The sequence below is a fragment of the Tachypleus tridentatus genome, chromosome 2 (genome assembly GCF_004210375.1).
Source record: "Tachypleus tridentatus isolate NWPU-2018 chromosome 2, ASM421037v1, whole genome shotgun sequence".
In the NCBI taxonomy this organism is placed as follows: domain Eukaryota; kingdom Metazoa; phylum Arthropoda; class Merostomata; order Xiphosura; family Limulidae; genus Tachypleus; species Tachypleus tridentatus.
The window spans coordinates 110,501,325-110,518,094 of NC_134826.1; the positions used below are offsets into that span (position 1 = coordinate 110,501,325).

Genomic DNA, 16,770 nt, shown 5'->3' on the forward strand with positions numbered 1-16,770 from the left:
TTAAGCCCATCCCTACAAACTCTCTTATTGAATAAATTGGTGTTAATTCTCCAGCCTCTTCACTGCTTTTATTCCTCCTTTTTCCTTCAATGGAGCATGGGAGTCCTTACCAGTTCCATGTTGTTGGGATGGTGGATTGTGAAGGTTTCCTGCTGAATGAGTTTAGAAATTTGCTGCACAATTCATACTCATGATTAACTATTCAATGAGAAAAAGGCAAATCTGATGTCCCTCCTTCAGATTCTACTGGATGCTTTTTTCTATGTGGAAAACAATAGTAAGAAAAATAGTAGGTTGGAACAGGTCCAACCTATTCAAGATCCTCCTTATAATACCAGGTTCAGGATGACCCAACCTTGTTTTTACAGTTTTGTACAGTAAAGGCCCCTCTTATTAATTCTGGTTAGAGGTTCTTTCTCTGCTCCTACAGTTGAGTTTGGAGGACATTGTCTGCTTTGTAATACTGATCATAAGACATACAGTCCTGAGGTTGAGCAAGTGTTCAATGTCCTCAAAATTCTGCATGCCAGATGTCTTTTTTCCTGCTTTTATAGTCGAGTAATTTGATTTCTTCTCATAATGTCAATTCCAAATATTACCAAATTCTTATGGTTGAGTCGGAACAATGCCACAATTCTTTAATACTGGTTTTGGTTTATTCTACTCTTAGCTCTTACAATTATATTGGGGGTTCAGTTTAGACCAAAACCTAACTTCCTCTTCATAATTCTGATTGCTTGATATGTGATACGATACGTTGTGTACTTGCGTTTGGAGTTGGTGAGTATACAAAATGGTCCACACATCCTAGTCACTATGCTTATGCTTTTTGTTTTATCCACAAACTCCTAATTCGAAGAATGAATAATGGAACCCCACCTGTCTTAGGTTGAATATGTACATAATTAGTTCTCTTTACATTTCAATGTGGATTTCACCTGTCACACTAAATTATATTAGTGCACATCCTCTTAAGGATGGCAATGAGTTGTAAAGCCTCATCTATTAGATTGAGGCTGTGTATATATCTGTTTGTATGAGATCCATTTCCTATTTCAAAGGCAAAAATTGTACCTGTTCCAGAAGTAGTGGGGTGCCTTACATATGTGCTATATTCATCCCAAAGTACACCTGTTTATTCTGGGTGGTCACTTTCTTCTTGGTTTCTGTGTTTTGTCCTGAACCAGCCCCTCTATCTTTACAATGTGGGATTCTAGCTTTGTGTGATAGAGGTAAGACCTTTTGGAAGGAACTAGCTGTGCTAATTTAGGGGGTGAAATATTATTGGTGGAGAGTAGCCACATGATATGTATGTACATATTTAGATATGGCATGAAATTAATGGGGTATAAAGACTGGTGTGTGATTGCAAAACATTATTTATCAATACTTAGAAGACGTAAGATCAAGATTGCTTTGTTGAGGTTGAGTACCTATTCAGATATACCTTTTAAGTGTAATATAAATATTAACTTCTGGTCATTGTTTATGTTCAAGCAAATAATGTTAATTCCATTGTCTTACTTGCATTGTGTAGTTTTCAGTTGATGCCTGCTATATCTATTTGTACTTATCAGATGTGTCTTTTTGATTCATTCATTTACTTTCCTTTATTGTGGACAACTCCTCTATCCAAAGTTTTCAAGGTTTTCCTCTGTGGAAGTCATCACCTTCATCTTGCAGAATACACCCTTGAGTTTTTAGTAGCTTTACGAATGTGTGGGTAATTTGAAGATTCATGCCTTCACTACTTCAACCAATCATCCTGATTCAAATACTTTGGCAGCAGATGCCTTGAGTCAGTCTTGGAAGAATCTATCAACTTGTGCATACTTATCCACTCTGCCTCCTCCTTTTACAGATCCTGGCAAAGATAAGTTAATTGAAGTTCCAGATTCTTCTCATTGCTCCATCTTGGCCTGTTCAATTGTAGTTTAAAATAACAATGTTTAGGGACAACAAGGGACTTGCTTGTCCATACTGGCTGTCCCATTTTCTAAGCCAAATTAAAATTATTTTAGAAAATTTACAACCAGTCCTTATCATTTATATATCTTTCAAGCTTTCTTTTAAATACACTCAAATTTACTGCCTCCACAACATCTGAAAGCAACCCATTCCATAGGCCAACCACATTTGAAAAATAACATTGTCTTAGCTGAAGATGGCTTCTATGTTGCCCAAATCAATATTTAGTTTTGTGTTGCATCATCTTTAAAAGAGGAAATTAATCCTCTTACCACCAAGTAACTGTCTTTCATGACTACCTCAACTGTCTGTTTTTTACAATGGCCATTAAGGCTGACTGTTACATAGTCTTTGCCTAATAACCCAGATTCTCTTCACAGTTATCTTAATGTTAATCCTATTCTTCTAGATGCACTACTATAGCTATTTCAGGTTGCTGAGTTATCTTCTGGAGTTTCAACAAATTGTGTGTTATATCTTGTTTATTTCCAACTCCTCACCCACTTGCATATTTATGTATTTATATCATAATAATTACTTATCTTCTTTTCTAGTTGGTTACAGAAATGCCTTATTTACCACCTTCAGATGTCATGGAAGCAATCAATCTCTTTTGTCTACATTATTCAAATACCATTTCCAATCCTGTTATCTTCAACAACACAATTCTTAGGCACTGTCCTAAATAGGATTTTGATTTGGTATTATGTTTCTTGGCTTCTCCTTTTAAACATTTAGTAAATTGTAAATTGATCACCTTTTTTTTACTGTTATAGAACAGACAATTTTCTGATATCTAGCCCTTGATGCTTCTTGTACTTCTCAAACTTTGTGCTAGTACATTGATTGTGCCGTCTTACCTTTGACTTGAGCTGCAAGAGAAGTAAACACTGTTTGTTACTCATGTTGCCTACCCTTACTGATCTTGATGCACATTCATAAAAACAATTTTTACATACTGTGTGACTGTTTATTGTTATTTTGTTCTTACTTAATCATTTAAAGAATTTCAGAAATTTCTTCTTCTTACAATGAACTAGTTTGTTTGGATCTTGCTCTGGTTACATTAAGTTTTCTTGCTTAGTTGATGCTTTGTGTTTAATGGTATGTTACCATAAGTTGTGAAAGTGAATTTCAGATCACAACTCTCCAAAACTTATTTTATGATGTCTTTGGCATCCTGGTTGCAGTATCCTTCAGTGAATATCATACAGGCCAGTATTTGAAAGAATTAAATAGATTCTTGCACATTATGTAAATATAATTTTTTCTGATTATCATTCTTCAAACCACATGAAATCCATAAGTTATTCTTTGTCCATGCTTAATTAACAGGTGGATCCAACCCACCTATTTGCATGGTGATATCACTATGACTAAACTTTCCTATTAAAATTATAGGAACATCTAAGGTTGTGGAATAACTCGATAAAAAAGAAAGAGTTAAAAAACATAAAAACAAGATCTTTGTATATGAGACTTGAGACTGTTTGAATGAATTCAGGTTGAGCTTTTTGGATGTTAAGTATTCCAATGTGAATGTCCTAGACAAAATTTCACCCTCTATGTTGATGTTCTCTAAAAGTGTAATTCCATCTGGTGGCTGATGTCTTAACAGGTATCTTTTCCACCTTGTGTAGCATTCATAAGATCAAAGATGAGACAATCTTGCTTTTTGTATAGCAGCTTCAACCAGGATTAGAAATAATGCTTTAAATTTATCATTCTTAACCTATTTTGTGTTGCTATTGCATTGTCTTCATATTATACACTCCATTCTTAGATCAACCTGTGTTCATAGTTTCTCTTTGAGTGCCCAGTGGATGGATAATTTTCATGAGTTAATCAGTCTTTTTCAGACATAAATGTAGGAAACTTTAGTCTTGGGGTATATCTAGTCTTTGGATATTAATGGTATACTCTTCTGAGAATCTTTCATTACAAGTACAAAACAAGGTATTACAATCTGGCCATGACTTCTTGTTATGACTGCACCTAAATGTGATCATTCCACAGGTAACTATGCAGCATTCTCCTTTTTTGTTACTTGTATATTGTTTAAAGGGAAAGGAATTACCCTGCTGAGAAGAATATTCTTTGAGTGTTCTAATTTGGTCTTGTCTTTAATGAGGCTGATCTGATCTATCTTGCTTTTTTCCCATGAATTACCTCCATTTAATCTATTTTGGTGCTGGATTTCCTTCAGTTCTGCTTCACCACGTTTTTAATTGTTGTGGTCTAGATTGTTACCTTCCTGCATGAGAACTAAAATTTCTGGTGAGCCATTGGCTATTATGAGTTTCCAGTTCTCTTCACCATAACATGGATATTTTTGTTTTTGTATTTCAGAGGTAAGTCTGTGTTTATATTTTCTGAATTAATTTAATTGTAAATAGATACTTACCTTTTAAATTAATTCTCACGCTCCTTTTGACAACTGGAAGATGTGTAGCTTACATCACAACTATGAAATCTGGATTATGTTGGGAAAACATAATGCGTGTGTGTCTAATATAAATAAGAAAATGGTGTAAGTTGAGGCATGCTCTACATTGTGTTGATGTGCCAAGGACATTGAAAGTTTTATTCACTTGATGGTTAAGTCATTTTTGTTTTTAATTTGTTATAATGAATTCGTCACTTTTCTTGAATAATGGAACTGAAAGCTTTTAAATGTTTATACCAAACATTAGGGAAAAAAATTATCCAATGAGAACCATAAAATTACTTATTTTTAGTCCTTAGTTAAATGTTTTCTGTCATATACATATAGTCTTAATGTTTATATAAAGTTTAAAGTTTTTCTTTAAAAATCCATCCTTTAGGAACACTAGTCTATTTTTGTGATGTGTGTAATAATGTTTAGTGTTAATAGTATGTATTAAGTTTGTAAACAGATGTCTTTTTACAGAAACTAGTAATTTTCTTTAATTATACAATATTTTGTTTTAGGCTTTTGAATGTACTGAGTTTCTGGCATACCTATCTCACACTGATGAAGACAGTCTTGTTCGGCATCAAGCAAAAAACACACTCTTTAAGTTTGGTAAGGTTACATACATAAGTTGTGTATGAGAACCTTAGAACTTGGTAACAGTGAAAACTGTTTTATTGCAGGTTAAGAATGTAACAAGATTTTTATAAAATATTAAGTAAATTGGTAGAATGTTTGTTTTTGTTGAGTGAAATATAAACATGTTTCAAGATCCTAAATATTTCATGTTTCATAAAGATCATAATCCTTATATAAAAAAAAGTACCAATAACACGTTTCTAAAGTTTAATTAGGATACTTTTCTGAATAGCCAAACAGAAAAAAAAACTCTTATTCACTAAATCTATATTGCTTGTTTGTGCACATTTGTTTAGATGTGTAAAATTTCCATGAGTGAGGGAGGTTACAAAGTTTTTTTTATTTTATTTTGTAGTTACTATAAACAGTTTATAATAAATTAATTTGTCATGGTAGGTAAGGGCACTGAAATTGTAAACTTAAACTTATGGGTTTGAAACAATTCTGAATATAAGCTCTTTTTTAACCCTGGGTGGTCAATTTCACTATTTGTTGGTAAAAAGTAGTTCAAGAGTTAATGTTTTTCTGAAAGGTGGCTTCTCTGTGGATGGAAGTTCAAGATTAGGAACAGCAATGTTTAGACTTAGTAGCTTTGTAATCAACGAACAGAACCATTGCATTTTGTCTTGAGTTTCCAGTTTTTATATATTAACAAAAAAAGCTCTATCAATGCAGTAAATGAATGAGATCTAATTTTTCTCTTCCTGACCTAACACTTTATGTAACTACTAAAAATTTAAAATTCGTACAATTTCAAACAATGTCACATCATTATTTTTACTAATCTATATTTTCTCTAACTTCAACCTTTTTGGAAAGTTTTATAAACAAAAGTTTTACTCTATTTCTGTGATTTTCCTGTTTTTACTTTTTCCATCTAACATTATTGCAGACTTATTAGCTTCACAAAGCTAATTTAACTAAGTTCCCAAAATTATGTTTATATTAGTGTAGCTATTTAATTTTTGTATTTATTTCCATCAACTTTTAGGTAATTAATGAAATTTAAAAGCATTTATAACCTTATTCTGATCCACAAATCATTTTCACACGAACACCATTGTTAAATCAATCTTGTGGAAACATTTCAAGATTAAGAATGAAACACGTAGTTATTATACTTTTAGCTGTTTTTTGGTTTTTAAAGTTTTGAAAATTTAAATAAATCACTTGAGGGGAGGGGAAAGCACTAAACAATTGCATTTAAATACTAGGGTGACAAAAAATTTTACTGTAATTTCAAAAATTACCAAGATACTGAGCACAAATTATCTTATCTTAATTATAAATTTTATACATGTAAAAGCTACTCAAAATCAATTATGCAATCTTAAAAATATTTTTCAGGATCTTGTACATAAATCAATTTCCTAATACCAGTACTTTAGAATAGTTTACAGCAAAATTACAATTCTGCATTCAGTTTATTAACTGTAAATAATTGTAATTAGTGTAGACTCATTACAATATGTATTGGTATAGAGCAGGCCTTAGTATAATGCAGATCTCTCATGGACCCCAGAATTCCAGGGGTAGCTAAAAGTTAGTAAATCAGTGTGAATTGAGAATTTTGTGTATATATTTAGTTTCAATAATTCAGTAGCTGACGAATGTGATTTTCCAAACTTAAACATGTTAACCAATGAAATTTGGTTATTTTCAATGACTGTCACTTATTCCACTATAAATGAGATGCCCAAACAACTGCAAAGCATCAGTACTTGTACAGTTTCACATTTTCCAATAATTTCAATTCTAAGAAGAAAAAATCATACATGACTGCCAAAAACTAACCATAGATGAGATAAAGGGATTACCCAAGCATCCATGTCCATGGCATAATTGAATCAATACTATTTGGCTGTTTAAAAGAAAAGCTTCACAAAGTTTCTTGTTGTTTTTCCATTTTTCTGGCAGTTTTGGCATTGAATAAATTGTAAGTGAACATGTTGATTAGACATTTGACAGGAAATCACAAAAATGACCCTAATTTATAATGTGGTCACATGACATGAATTCTGACTACATCAAGGTTATATTGAGGTTTCACTGTAGAATTTAACTGTTTAGAGATAAAATAAACTTATGGTTGTATAGAGTACACTTTATGTCTAATTTAAGAGTCACACTAAAATAATGGTAATGGTTTTTAGTTCTCAAAATTTCTTGTTTCTGACTGGTGGTAATACTGTAAATTTCAAGAAACGTAAACATATTAATAGCAAACTAATTAACAGTACATTGTAGAATCTAAGTTGAATATTAAATACTTAAGGTAGTTTTTGGATATTTCAGTTGTCTTTTAAGAACAACAGATATTCCACTCCATACTGTCAAAACAGAAAAGGCTTTCAGCAAGAATAAAATAACCTATGGACTTGTAGTATAACGTTTTGCACAGAATTTACTCATACATTATTATATTCACTTGAAGCAAGATATTTTTACGATGCACTAGACCAAAAGTTCAAAGTAATTTATGCTTGTAGAATTAAATATGCACTGTAATGACTGACTTGTTGCAGAGTGCTTCATAAGTCATTATTAACTAATACAATATTTGATCTAAACAATTTCTGTTGTTTTAACATTTATTGTAATGATTAATTAGTTAGCATTGTAGTAATAAATCAATATTCTCCAATTTTTAACATCTGTTGTAATGAGTGGTATGTTTTTATGCATATTTAACCCAAGTTCTTGTGACTTAACTGCATTTTTACATAGTGTTTGGCATACTCTTAAGTTAAATTTATGGTTTCTTTTTTATATTGTAATTCTAATGTTTGGTATGGCCTCTAATGACTAGTCAATTTCTTATGCAGTGATTGATAGTTATTTTCTAATAGGTAATATTAAGTTTAATAGAAATAATTATCTTTCAGGTGAAGAAGGAAAAAGAGCTTGTGGACAATTTTAGTTGTACACAGATGGTTTTCAAGGGCTCAGAGTCAAGTAATACTTATACCATTTCTTAATCCTCACATATAATAGAAGGAGAGAAGACCATGGCCTAACTGAATAGAAACCAAGTTATCTGTTTTATGCTCAAATTTGATAAAAGTGCATACATGTAAACTTCAAATACATGTATAAGTAGGAGTCTGAGTATTCTACACACATAATTTGAAGAAGTACTGTATACCAATAAACTTTCTTTTGCTTTGACTCTATCAAAAACATTTTGATGCTTGAGTTTATGGTGAAACCAAAGCAACAGTATTATTATTATTGAGATATATTGTAGATAAAATTTGCACTTGTTGTATTATATGTTAAGCACAATGTTTATTGAATTCCTCTCGAAAAAAGATGTTTATTTTACATATCAAATGTTTATCTTTAGGTGAAATAAGGAAAAACTTAATGTATATAAAATCTAGTGTTTATGCAGTGTAATGCTAATTTTGACAAGTGAAGCTGATCAAAATATGGCAGAAATATATATATCAGAAATGAAATATATGCAAGTAAGTTTGAAGAGAGATTTTCAAGCTTTGTGTAGTATTAAACACTTTTCTGTAAATTTTGATGTTTGTGTATGTATTAGCCTTATTTTAACATGTAAAACAAGCATTTTATATTTGTATATTAATATTATTGCTTTTAGTATTGCACTTCAATGAACTCCTTTTCTCATGACTATTACTTAGTAAATATGAAATATGTACAACATTGTATAATTACTACATAAAATTTGGCATACAAATTAATATTAAAAGGAGTGGAAAGATTATGAAGTGATATTTTACACTATTATAATAATATCAAGTGTTCTTGAGAGTAATCAAAATTAAGTTTTAATCCTATCTTAAATATTGTATGATGTCAAATTAATATACAATAAATAATAAAGTTTTTTTTCTATTAGTAATTGTGATGTATTTTATCTATACAGTGACATAATGTTCAGGAACAACAAGGGGCCTGTTTGTCCATTTTGGCTGTCCAATTCTCTTAGCCAAATTTCAACTGCAAAAGAAGTTAAACCAGATCTTATTTATATATCTTTCAAGGTTTTTTATAAAGTCTCTCAAATGTACTGCCTCCACAACATATTAAAGTAACCCACTTCATAGGCCAACCATCCTATTTGAAAAATAAAATTCTTAGCTAGAGATGGCTTCTACCTTACTTAAATCTATATTTGTGTCCCCAAGTTCTATAATTCTCACTGTTAACTATGAAAAATGAAAAATCAACAATTTTTATATTGAACACTTCAATCAAATTCTCTCTAACTCTTCTGTCTTTCAAGAGAAAACAACTTAAAGATCTTAATCTCTCCTCACATGACAACCTCTCCTTCCCAGGTATTATATTAGTAACCTTTATCTGAACCCTTTCCAACAATTCAATGTCTTTCCTAAGGCAAAGAGCCCGAGACTGAGCACAGTACTCCAAATGCAGCCTAACCATTAACATGTACAATGAAATTGTAATCTCTTTAGCCTTATATTCAGTATTTCTGTAGATACAACCTAAAATCCTAATTGCCATACCTCTGGCAACAGTATGCTGCTTGAATGACCTAAGAAATTTATCAACCATTACATCAAGATCCTTTTCTTTTACAACACTCTTAAAGTTATTCCTAACCAATTTATACTTGTAATAAAAAAAATTATGATAACCTACATGCAGTATCTTGCATTTGTCATAATTAAAACGTCATTTATTTTCCAAAATTGCAAAATTGAGTTATCCTCTTGTAAAACAACAATCCTTTTAACAGCATGGCCAGGTAGTTAAAGTGCTTGACTTGTAATCCAAGGGTCATGGGTTTGAATCCCTGTTACACCGAACATGCTTCCCCTTTCAGCTGTTGGGGTGTTATAATGTGACAGTCAATCCAACTATTAGTTGGTAAAAGAGTAGCTCAAGAGTTAGCAGTGGATGGTGATGACTAGTTGCTTTCCCTCTAGTCTTGCACTGCTAAATTAGGGATGGCTAGCACAGATAGCCCTCAAGTAGCTTTGCACAAAATTCAAAATAAATCAAACCAATCATCCTCTGATGTCTTGAGTTTAACATAAACTACTCATAGTATAGATATTACTATGGCATAGTCTAATGTCTATAGCCTTCATTCTTCTATGCTTATAGAGATATAAACCAGAATGTCAGATCTGTTTATCCAAACAAAACACTATGGTGGTCATATGTTGTTTCAGATTTCAATTGGTTCCACAATATGCCTCTTGGTGGTTTGAGTTAAAGTATTTCAAAAAGAATGAAGGGAATCTTTCTGGTACTTATGCACACTCTTAAAACCTGTGGGATAGTATACCTTACAATAAAAATTTCACCACTATCTGCTCAACAAAGAATAAAAATGTTGCAAATCAAAAGAAACTTGATTGATTAAACATTTAAAACTGAACATGAGTGATGTATTGTCATCTATTTTATTATGCACAGTATCCTAGTTGAACAAGTGCATGAGAATCTTCTCAGTAATGTTTAGATGCAGCTTACTGACTTCACATCCATCGTAACTCGCACAACAAAGGACCAAGCTGTTGGAGTACGAGGTGAAGACCTGTCCAGCCAAATTTGTGCTACTAGCATATACCACAGCTAGATCCAATCTCCACCTTAAAACATAATTAATTTACTCTCGTTTGATAATAGATAATCTATGAGAGACATTTCCCATTTATTTGCAAATAAATTTGTGTACAATAACTAATCCAGACCTTAACTATTTTTTGTTTTGTTTTTTGTAGATATTATCTGCTGTTGGTGGTTGCAAAAATCATCCCCCCCGCCATAGGGTGTAAAAAAATCTACGCCCCTGTATGTGATTATCTACAACTCATACAGTTTATTTTATTTAGTTTTAGTTTAAATACAATTCACTTTATTTAATTCAGTTTACTTTGTCAAGTCTTCCAAAAACTCAACAGTCCTAGATTATTAGTCTCCAAACCTTTTTGGACAAGGGCCAGGAGGTAAATCATTTTAGGTTTCACGGCCCTGAGGAATTGTGGTAAAATTAAGTAGGGTTGCATACGTGATCAAAATACATTGTCACTAATTCATTTCTCGTAAGAGCACAGATTGAAAATATGTAAGATGCACAATCATCTTTTTTTTAGCATTAGTGAGAAGCATGAAATTGGCGCTCTTCTGACAAAACTACACTTAACTCAGGTGCAAAGTTAGGGCTCCCTATCATCAAATGTGATTGCAAATATTCTTCAAATAAGGCTGATTTGAAACTAGATTTCATGTACTTCATATATGAAAACGTCTTTTAACAGAAAAAATTGTGCCAAAAACTGAAATGAATCCATGAGCAAAGATTTTCAAATGAACATATTTATCACTTGCAAGGCATTTCTAGAACTCTATCAGTTTCTCTTCTTTGTATTCGTCCTTCGACATGTAGTTGAATTGCAGATCAATCACTTCAATTTTAACTTTAGGTGGAAATTCATCACTAACACAATCAAATGGGTTTTGGAAGATCCTTATTTCTGTTGCACTCGCACCAAGATAAGAAAAACGCTCCTTGAACATGTAATTTCAGATGAGAAAGAATATATTGTGGGAAATGGGTATCCCGCTTCTTGCTTGAACTTTTCTCAACATGAAAAGTGTGTGAAGTAACTTCTTATCAATTGGGACTCAAAAAGAATTAGTTTTTGCCGAAGTGCTTTTACCTTGGTATACATAGTGCAGATAAGCGCGCGGTTTCATCTTATAACCTAAAATTGAATTAATTCAGGTACATGGTCAAGTCTACAGGAAAAAAACTAATTTCCAAAGCCATACATTGTTTTTGAGTAACGGTTGAGACTGTTCTTTTTATTTAAGAAAAATCTCAATTTCAGTTATAAGCTAAAAAAATCGTGAGATAACCTTCCCTCAGCTAAGCCATCGAACTAAAGTGTGGTTGAGCAAGTCGAGATATGTTGCTTTTATTTTCACCAAAAATTCACAGAACTGACGATGATTGAATCTATGAGAGCGAATGAAGTTCACTGTTGAAACTACAGGTTTCATGACACATGTGAGATCCAAATATTTTCCTACATTGTACCTGCTGAGGAATAATACAGTGAAGAACCATGGGCTTGGAACAACCAGCACTTTCAACACCTCTGTAAATATGCCCAACTAAACATTTTCCTGCACCACACATATTTTACCACCAAATGTTGTAACGTACTTTAGCCGTTTTCATTCCAGGTTGTACTGAGTTAATGATATTTCTACCTTTTTGAAAATATCCTCACCTGTGGTTGTTCCATGCATATTGTGCACAGAAGCTAATTTTTCAGCCACTTCAAAATTAATATTGACTGCGAATAAACAACAACAACTGTGAAGTGTTGGACATATCTGTTTACTTGTCAAGCGCGATGGAAAGGTACTCGAACTCTTTGGCCTTATTGCTTTCAATGTATTCTATTCTGCGAGCAACTGTATTCGCCGAAAGTCTTAAATAAGTCTACTTTTTCTGGGCACATTTCTTCGGCTGGTTCAGTCATACATAATTTAATTAACTCACAATCGATAAATGATTTTCCTCGCTTGGCTAACAGGTGTGCTTCTCGGAAACTTGTTCTTGTTGCAGCTTCATTCTCGTCTTTCTTCCTCTTAAATACAAACTGTTGTGACAACAGGTTTCGAATTTGACTGAATGTAGTTTTCCCATAAAAAGAGAATAATTAAATGAGTGTTTGGTATATTCTGAACATTATATATCGCAAAGACAATAACTATTGTCACTTGTCACTAAGTTAAGACAGGTTAAGGGAATTCCATCCCTTACTAGTTACCTCGGACAGTTTCGTTGTTTGTTTGTTATAAGTACAAAACTATACGAAGCATATTCATGCTCTGCCTATCATAGATATCAAAACCTGGTTTCTAGCGTTGTAAGTCTACAAATATACTGCTGTGCTGCTGAAGGGCAACTCCAAACAACAACAAAAAGAAAAAATAAGACATCCAGTGGTCGAGTGACTATTATATGTATCATGTTTTGATGTATCTTTGTCTCACCACAGTGATTTTATTTTTATTTTTTTGAGTAGAGTTTCACCGACAATAAGTGAATTTTATGCATAGAAAATAACTTTAACACCCAGAGTTTTTGATATTTTTAGTTTTTTCGGCAGTAGTTAGTCAGTTGTTAAAAAATTGAACTACTTATTTCATTGAAATGATTTTAAAGATAATTTTACGTTCATTTTTACGAGTCCATAAACTTTATTTCAAATATTATTATTGGTCTCTACTATTATTACAGTTTCATAAGTGAAATACTAGATGGCACTGCATAATACGTTTTATGGTAAACGTAAAACGATGATAAAAGCTAGTAAGTATTGATCATTAAGAATCAAGTGTCGTGAATAGTATTGGTTTGAATCATTTGTTGTTAATTCGGTAAGATTGTGTGACCGCTAAGTTCTTTTAATTATTTTTTTTATGTGAATATCTTATTCATTATGTAAAAGTTAGCAATATTCGGAAAAGATTGAATTATACAACAACGTTAATATTGTTATTAATTAGTTTTACTTCTTGCTAATATTTTAATAATATTGCATAATACCATTATATATCATAATAATATTAATAACCCGCTAGTGGCACAGCAGTATGTCTGCGGATTCACACCGTGGTAGGATGAGAATAGATAACCCATTGCGTAACTTTGGGCGAAATTAAAAATATATATATATAGTAGTAGTGTGACTTGTAAGATATAACTTGTGTAACGTTAAGTTTTAATCATTAGTAATTCTGATAATCAGTAGTGTTGAAGGTCAACTGAAAGTCAAACGTTACAAAACACTAGTGCCTCATTTATTTTACTATAAGTATTTTATGTGATATGTACAACACAATCACCTACCTGCATGCAATATAATATATACATTTCATACAAGTTGTAATACCATACTGTCATCAACATTTTTAGTGGCCATTTATACAAATCCTATTTTACACACAACTTTTATAAGATTTTCTGGTTCCAGTTATGGAAGAGATACAAGTAAATTTTAAGTAGCAAATTCTAAGTGTGGAAATGGAAGGTACCTTGACATTGGTGCAAAATTTGTACCCATTGTTTTTTGCTGTTTTTTTTGTTATTTTTACACATTGTATGAGTGTGTATATTCATGGTATAAATTTAATTGTTATAGTGACTTGACTAGTTCAATACAGACCACAAGAATAAATTCTCTCTGTAAGGTGTTGGTTATATGTAATTTAAAATATTTTCAATGAAATAATGCACAATAAACTTTTCATATGTATAAACTGACACTAAGGTGGGTGCTACAGACATATAAACAGGTTATTTGTAGGTTCCAGCCAATGGTATAGTGCTTTTAAGAAGCCTTTCAGTTTGGAGATAATCAACAGCAGAATATCTTGTATAAGAATCCCATATTAAATTTTATTTTGTGGGTCTTTGAAGTAATACAAAAATTGTGGAAATACAGGTTTTTTTCTTCCTGTAGTTATCAAAATTTCATGTAATTTTGGACTCAACATTTGGAATCTACTTATGAACTTAAAAAAATGTTGGTCTTATTGTTTGTATACAAGATATTAATTGTTTGCAACAAGATTAGTGGGTTATTCACTGTAGTGGGAAATTGAGATATTGAAGAGAAGTTACTAGGCTCTCGGTGTGGAGGGGTTATTCTGTTTGGATAGGTTGAAGTCTCAATATATTTTTGCTAGAAAGAAGGGCTCATGGGAAGGTACTATTATGGTTTTCAAGACTGTTTGAGGTTTGGACTCCAGTTGACCAGGTGATACCTTAAAAAAATTGCATACAATAAAACTGGAAAATGCACAGTTGAAAATTTGGATGTCTATTATTAGTTTGTGAAAACATGCTAAGTTGTAAGTAGATTGGTCTTTACATTATTTTTAATGAATAAAAGAAAAGGTTATCTAATAATAAAATCCCTTACAATAATGTCATTAAATATGTTATAAAATATTGTTATCTACAAATTACAAAACCATTGCATCAATGGCTTGAATGGCTTTTCCACTGCAATGCTAAAATCATTTTTTTTTCCCACTCAAAACATGGAGTTGAGTACCCATCTTTATTAAGTATGTGGTCCAGAACAAAATGAGGCATTTACTGTAATTAAAGGCCATTTGCCATATATTTGCTCAATTTACAAATTGATACAAGTTATTCAGGAATATTTCAACATTCCCAGTACATTAAAAATACTTAACATTTTAATATAATCAGTGGACTTGATTACTTATGTTCCTGTCATTATCATTAAAGTAAATAAATAAAAACAAAGGCCCAATCAGTAACTGCTAAGGTACACCACTAGTAACTTGAATTCATTAATAATTATTGCTAATTTTTACCTAGCTCATTTCAGTTTCGTTACTTTTCTCAATGTCCATCAATATGATTTGCTTTGATAACTTTTCATGCAGTAACTTTTCAAAAATGTTTGAAAATGTATGTACACCAAAACCCTACACCCTTTATGTAGTCCATTTGCATTAGATGAAAATTTTGCCTCTCTAATCTTTTGACATTTTTTAAAGATGATACTGTTTGGATAAGGGTACTGAGTGGTTTTGGTATCTGTACTTTCAGAAAGTATTTGGTAAGTGCCACATAAAACACTTGTTAGAAACATTAACTCTCCAGGTATGGTGGATAAGCTGACTCTGTCTGGAAAAAAAAAAAAAAAAAAAAAAAACTGCTGAAGTGGAAGAAAGAATTGTAAATGGAGTTCAGTAAAATTGGATTAATGTCACAAGTGGCATACTTCAGTGCTCAGTCTTAGTATCATTGCTCTGTTTGATTTACATTAATCAAGAAATGGTTAATAGATTATTTAAATTTGAACTATTTGCTAAGTTGGGTAGAAAAATACTAGCAGACTATTTTTAATTACAATAAATGCAATGTAATTTATGGTTGATATCACAATTTGAATTATGAATTACTTTTTATGGGAATAACTTTCACAGTGTTATGTATGAAAAAGATTTTGGTGTTCTTGTTGATCAATCTCTTAAACTATATATTGAACACAAGTCTAAAAGAACTTGTAACCTTTTAAATTGTTAGTTAGGCTATATTTAGAGCACTGTGTTCAGTCTTTCTCTCCTTACCTTAAAAAAAGCATTGAACTGTTAGAGTTCAGAGGAGAGCTACTAGGATGATATCTGGGATGAAAAGGTTGTCATAAAAGCACAGGTTAAGAGCTTTGAACTTTTCTGTTGAAAAAAAAATCTGATTGAGAGGTTTCAGGTTGTTAAAATAATTGATAGTGTTGATGCATTATTTTTTTTCATATTTAATGACAACAAGGATTAGACAAGTGGGGCAAATTTTAGTAGTGTAAGAGTCATCTTCAGATAAAGAGTTTTATTTTTCTAACAGGGTAGTGGATCTTTAAAAGGGGTTGCCAACAGGTACAGTAAGTGCAACAAATGTAAGGGAAATCATGATAAATATTTGAATGATAATGACAGATTTGTACTTTTTAGCTTAATTTAATGTGTGAGATGGGCTTAGTGTTATTTGTTGTTCTTTAATATTTTATAGAAGTAGCGTTATGAAAAAGAGATTAGTAATATAATAATTCCCTTTTATGAATACGTGTTGGCTGTCTTATAATTGATATCATATGTCACTGGGTTTATTGCACTTTTTTCTTTTTTCATACTTCTAAGATTTTTACTGCTACAATAATGATACCAAC

At 31.7% G+C, this 16,770-nt stretch overlaps 2 protein-coding genes across 13 annotated transcripts in view; both read left to right on the plus strand.

The window, feature by feature from the left end:
• Positions 1 to 8,911, plus strand: part of LOC143244829 (rho family-interacting cell polarization regulator 2-like) — a 110,090-nt gene extending 101,179 nt beyond the window's left edge. For 9 of the 10 annotated variants that reach the window (XM_076490215.1, XM_076490209.1, XM_076490210.1 and 6 more), the window contains exons 21-22: positions 4,921 to 5,014; positions 7,927 to 8,911. In XM_076490215.1, coding sequence (XP_076346330.1) covers positions 4,921 to 5,014; positions 7,927 to 7,961 — 129 coding nt within the window. In that variant the 3' untranslated portion in view covers positions 7,962 to 8,911. The remainder of the gene's footprint in view (positions 1 to 4,920; positions 5,015 to 7,926) is intronic. The other variant, XM_076490211.1, reaches the window with a different exon arrangement.
• A 4,380-nt stretch (positions 8,912 to 13,291) lies between these two features.
• LOC143244830 (glutathione peroxidase-like) overlaps positions 13,292 to 16,770 on the plus strand; it is a 32,441-nt gene continuing 28,962 nt past the window's right edge. The window contains exon 1 of one of the 3 annotated variants that reach the window (XM_076490218.1): positions 13,292 to 13,376. In XM_076490218.1, the coding sequence (XP_076346333.1) occupies positions 13,325 to 13,376 (52 nt within the window). In that variant the 5' untranslated portion in view covers positions 13,292 to 13,324. Of the gene's footprint in view, positions 13,445 to 13,645; positions 13,683 to 16,770 lie in introns of those variants that run through there. The other 2 variants (XM_076490220.1, XM_076490219.1) reach the window with 2 other exon arrangements.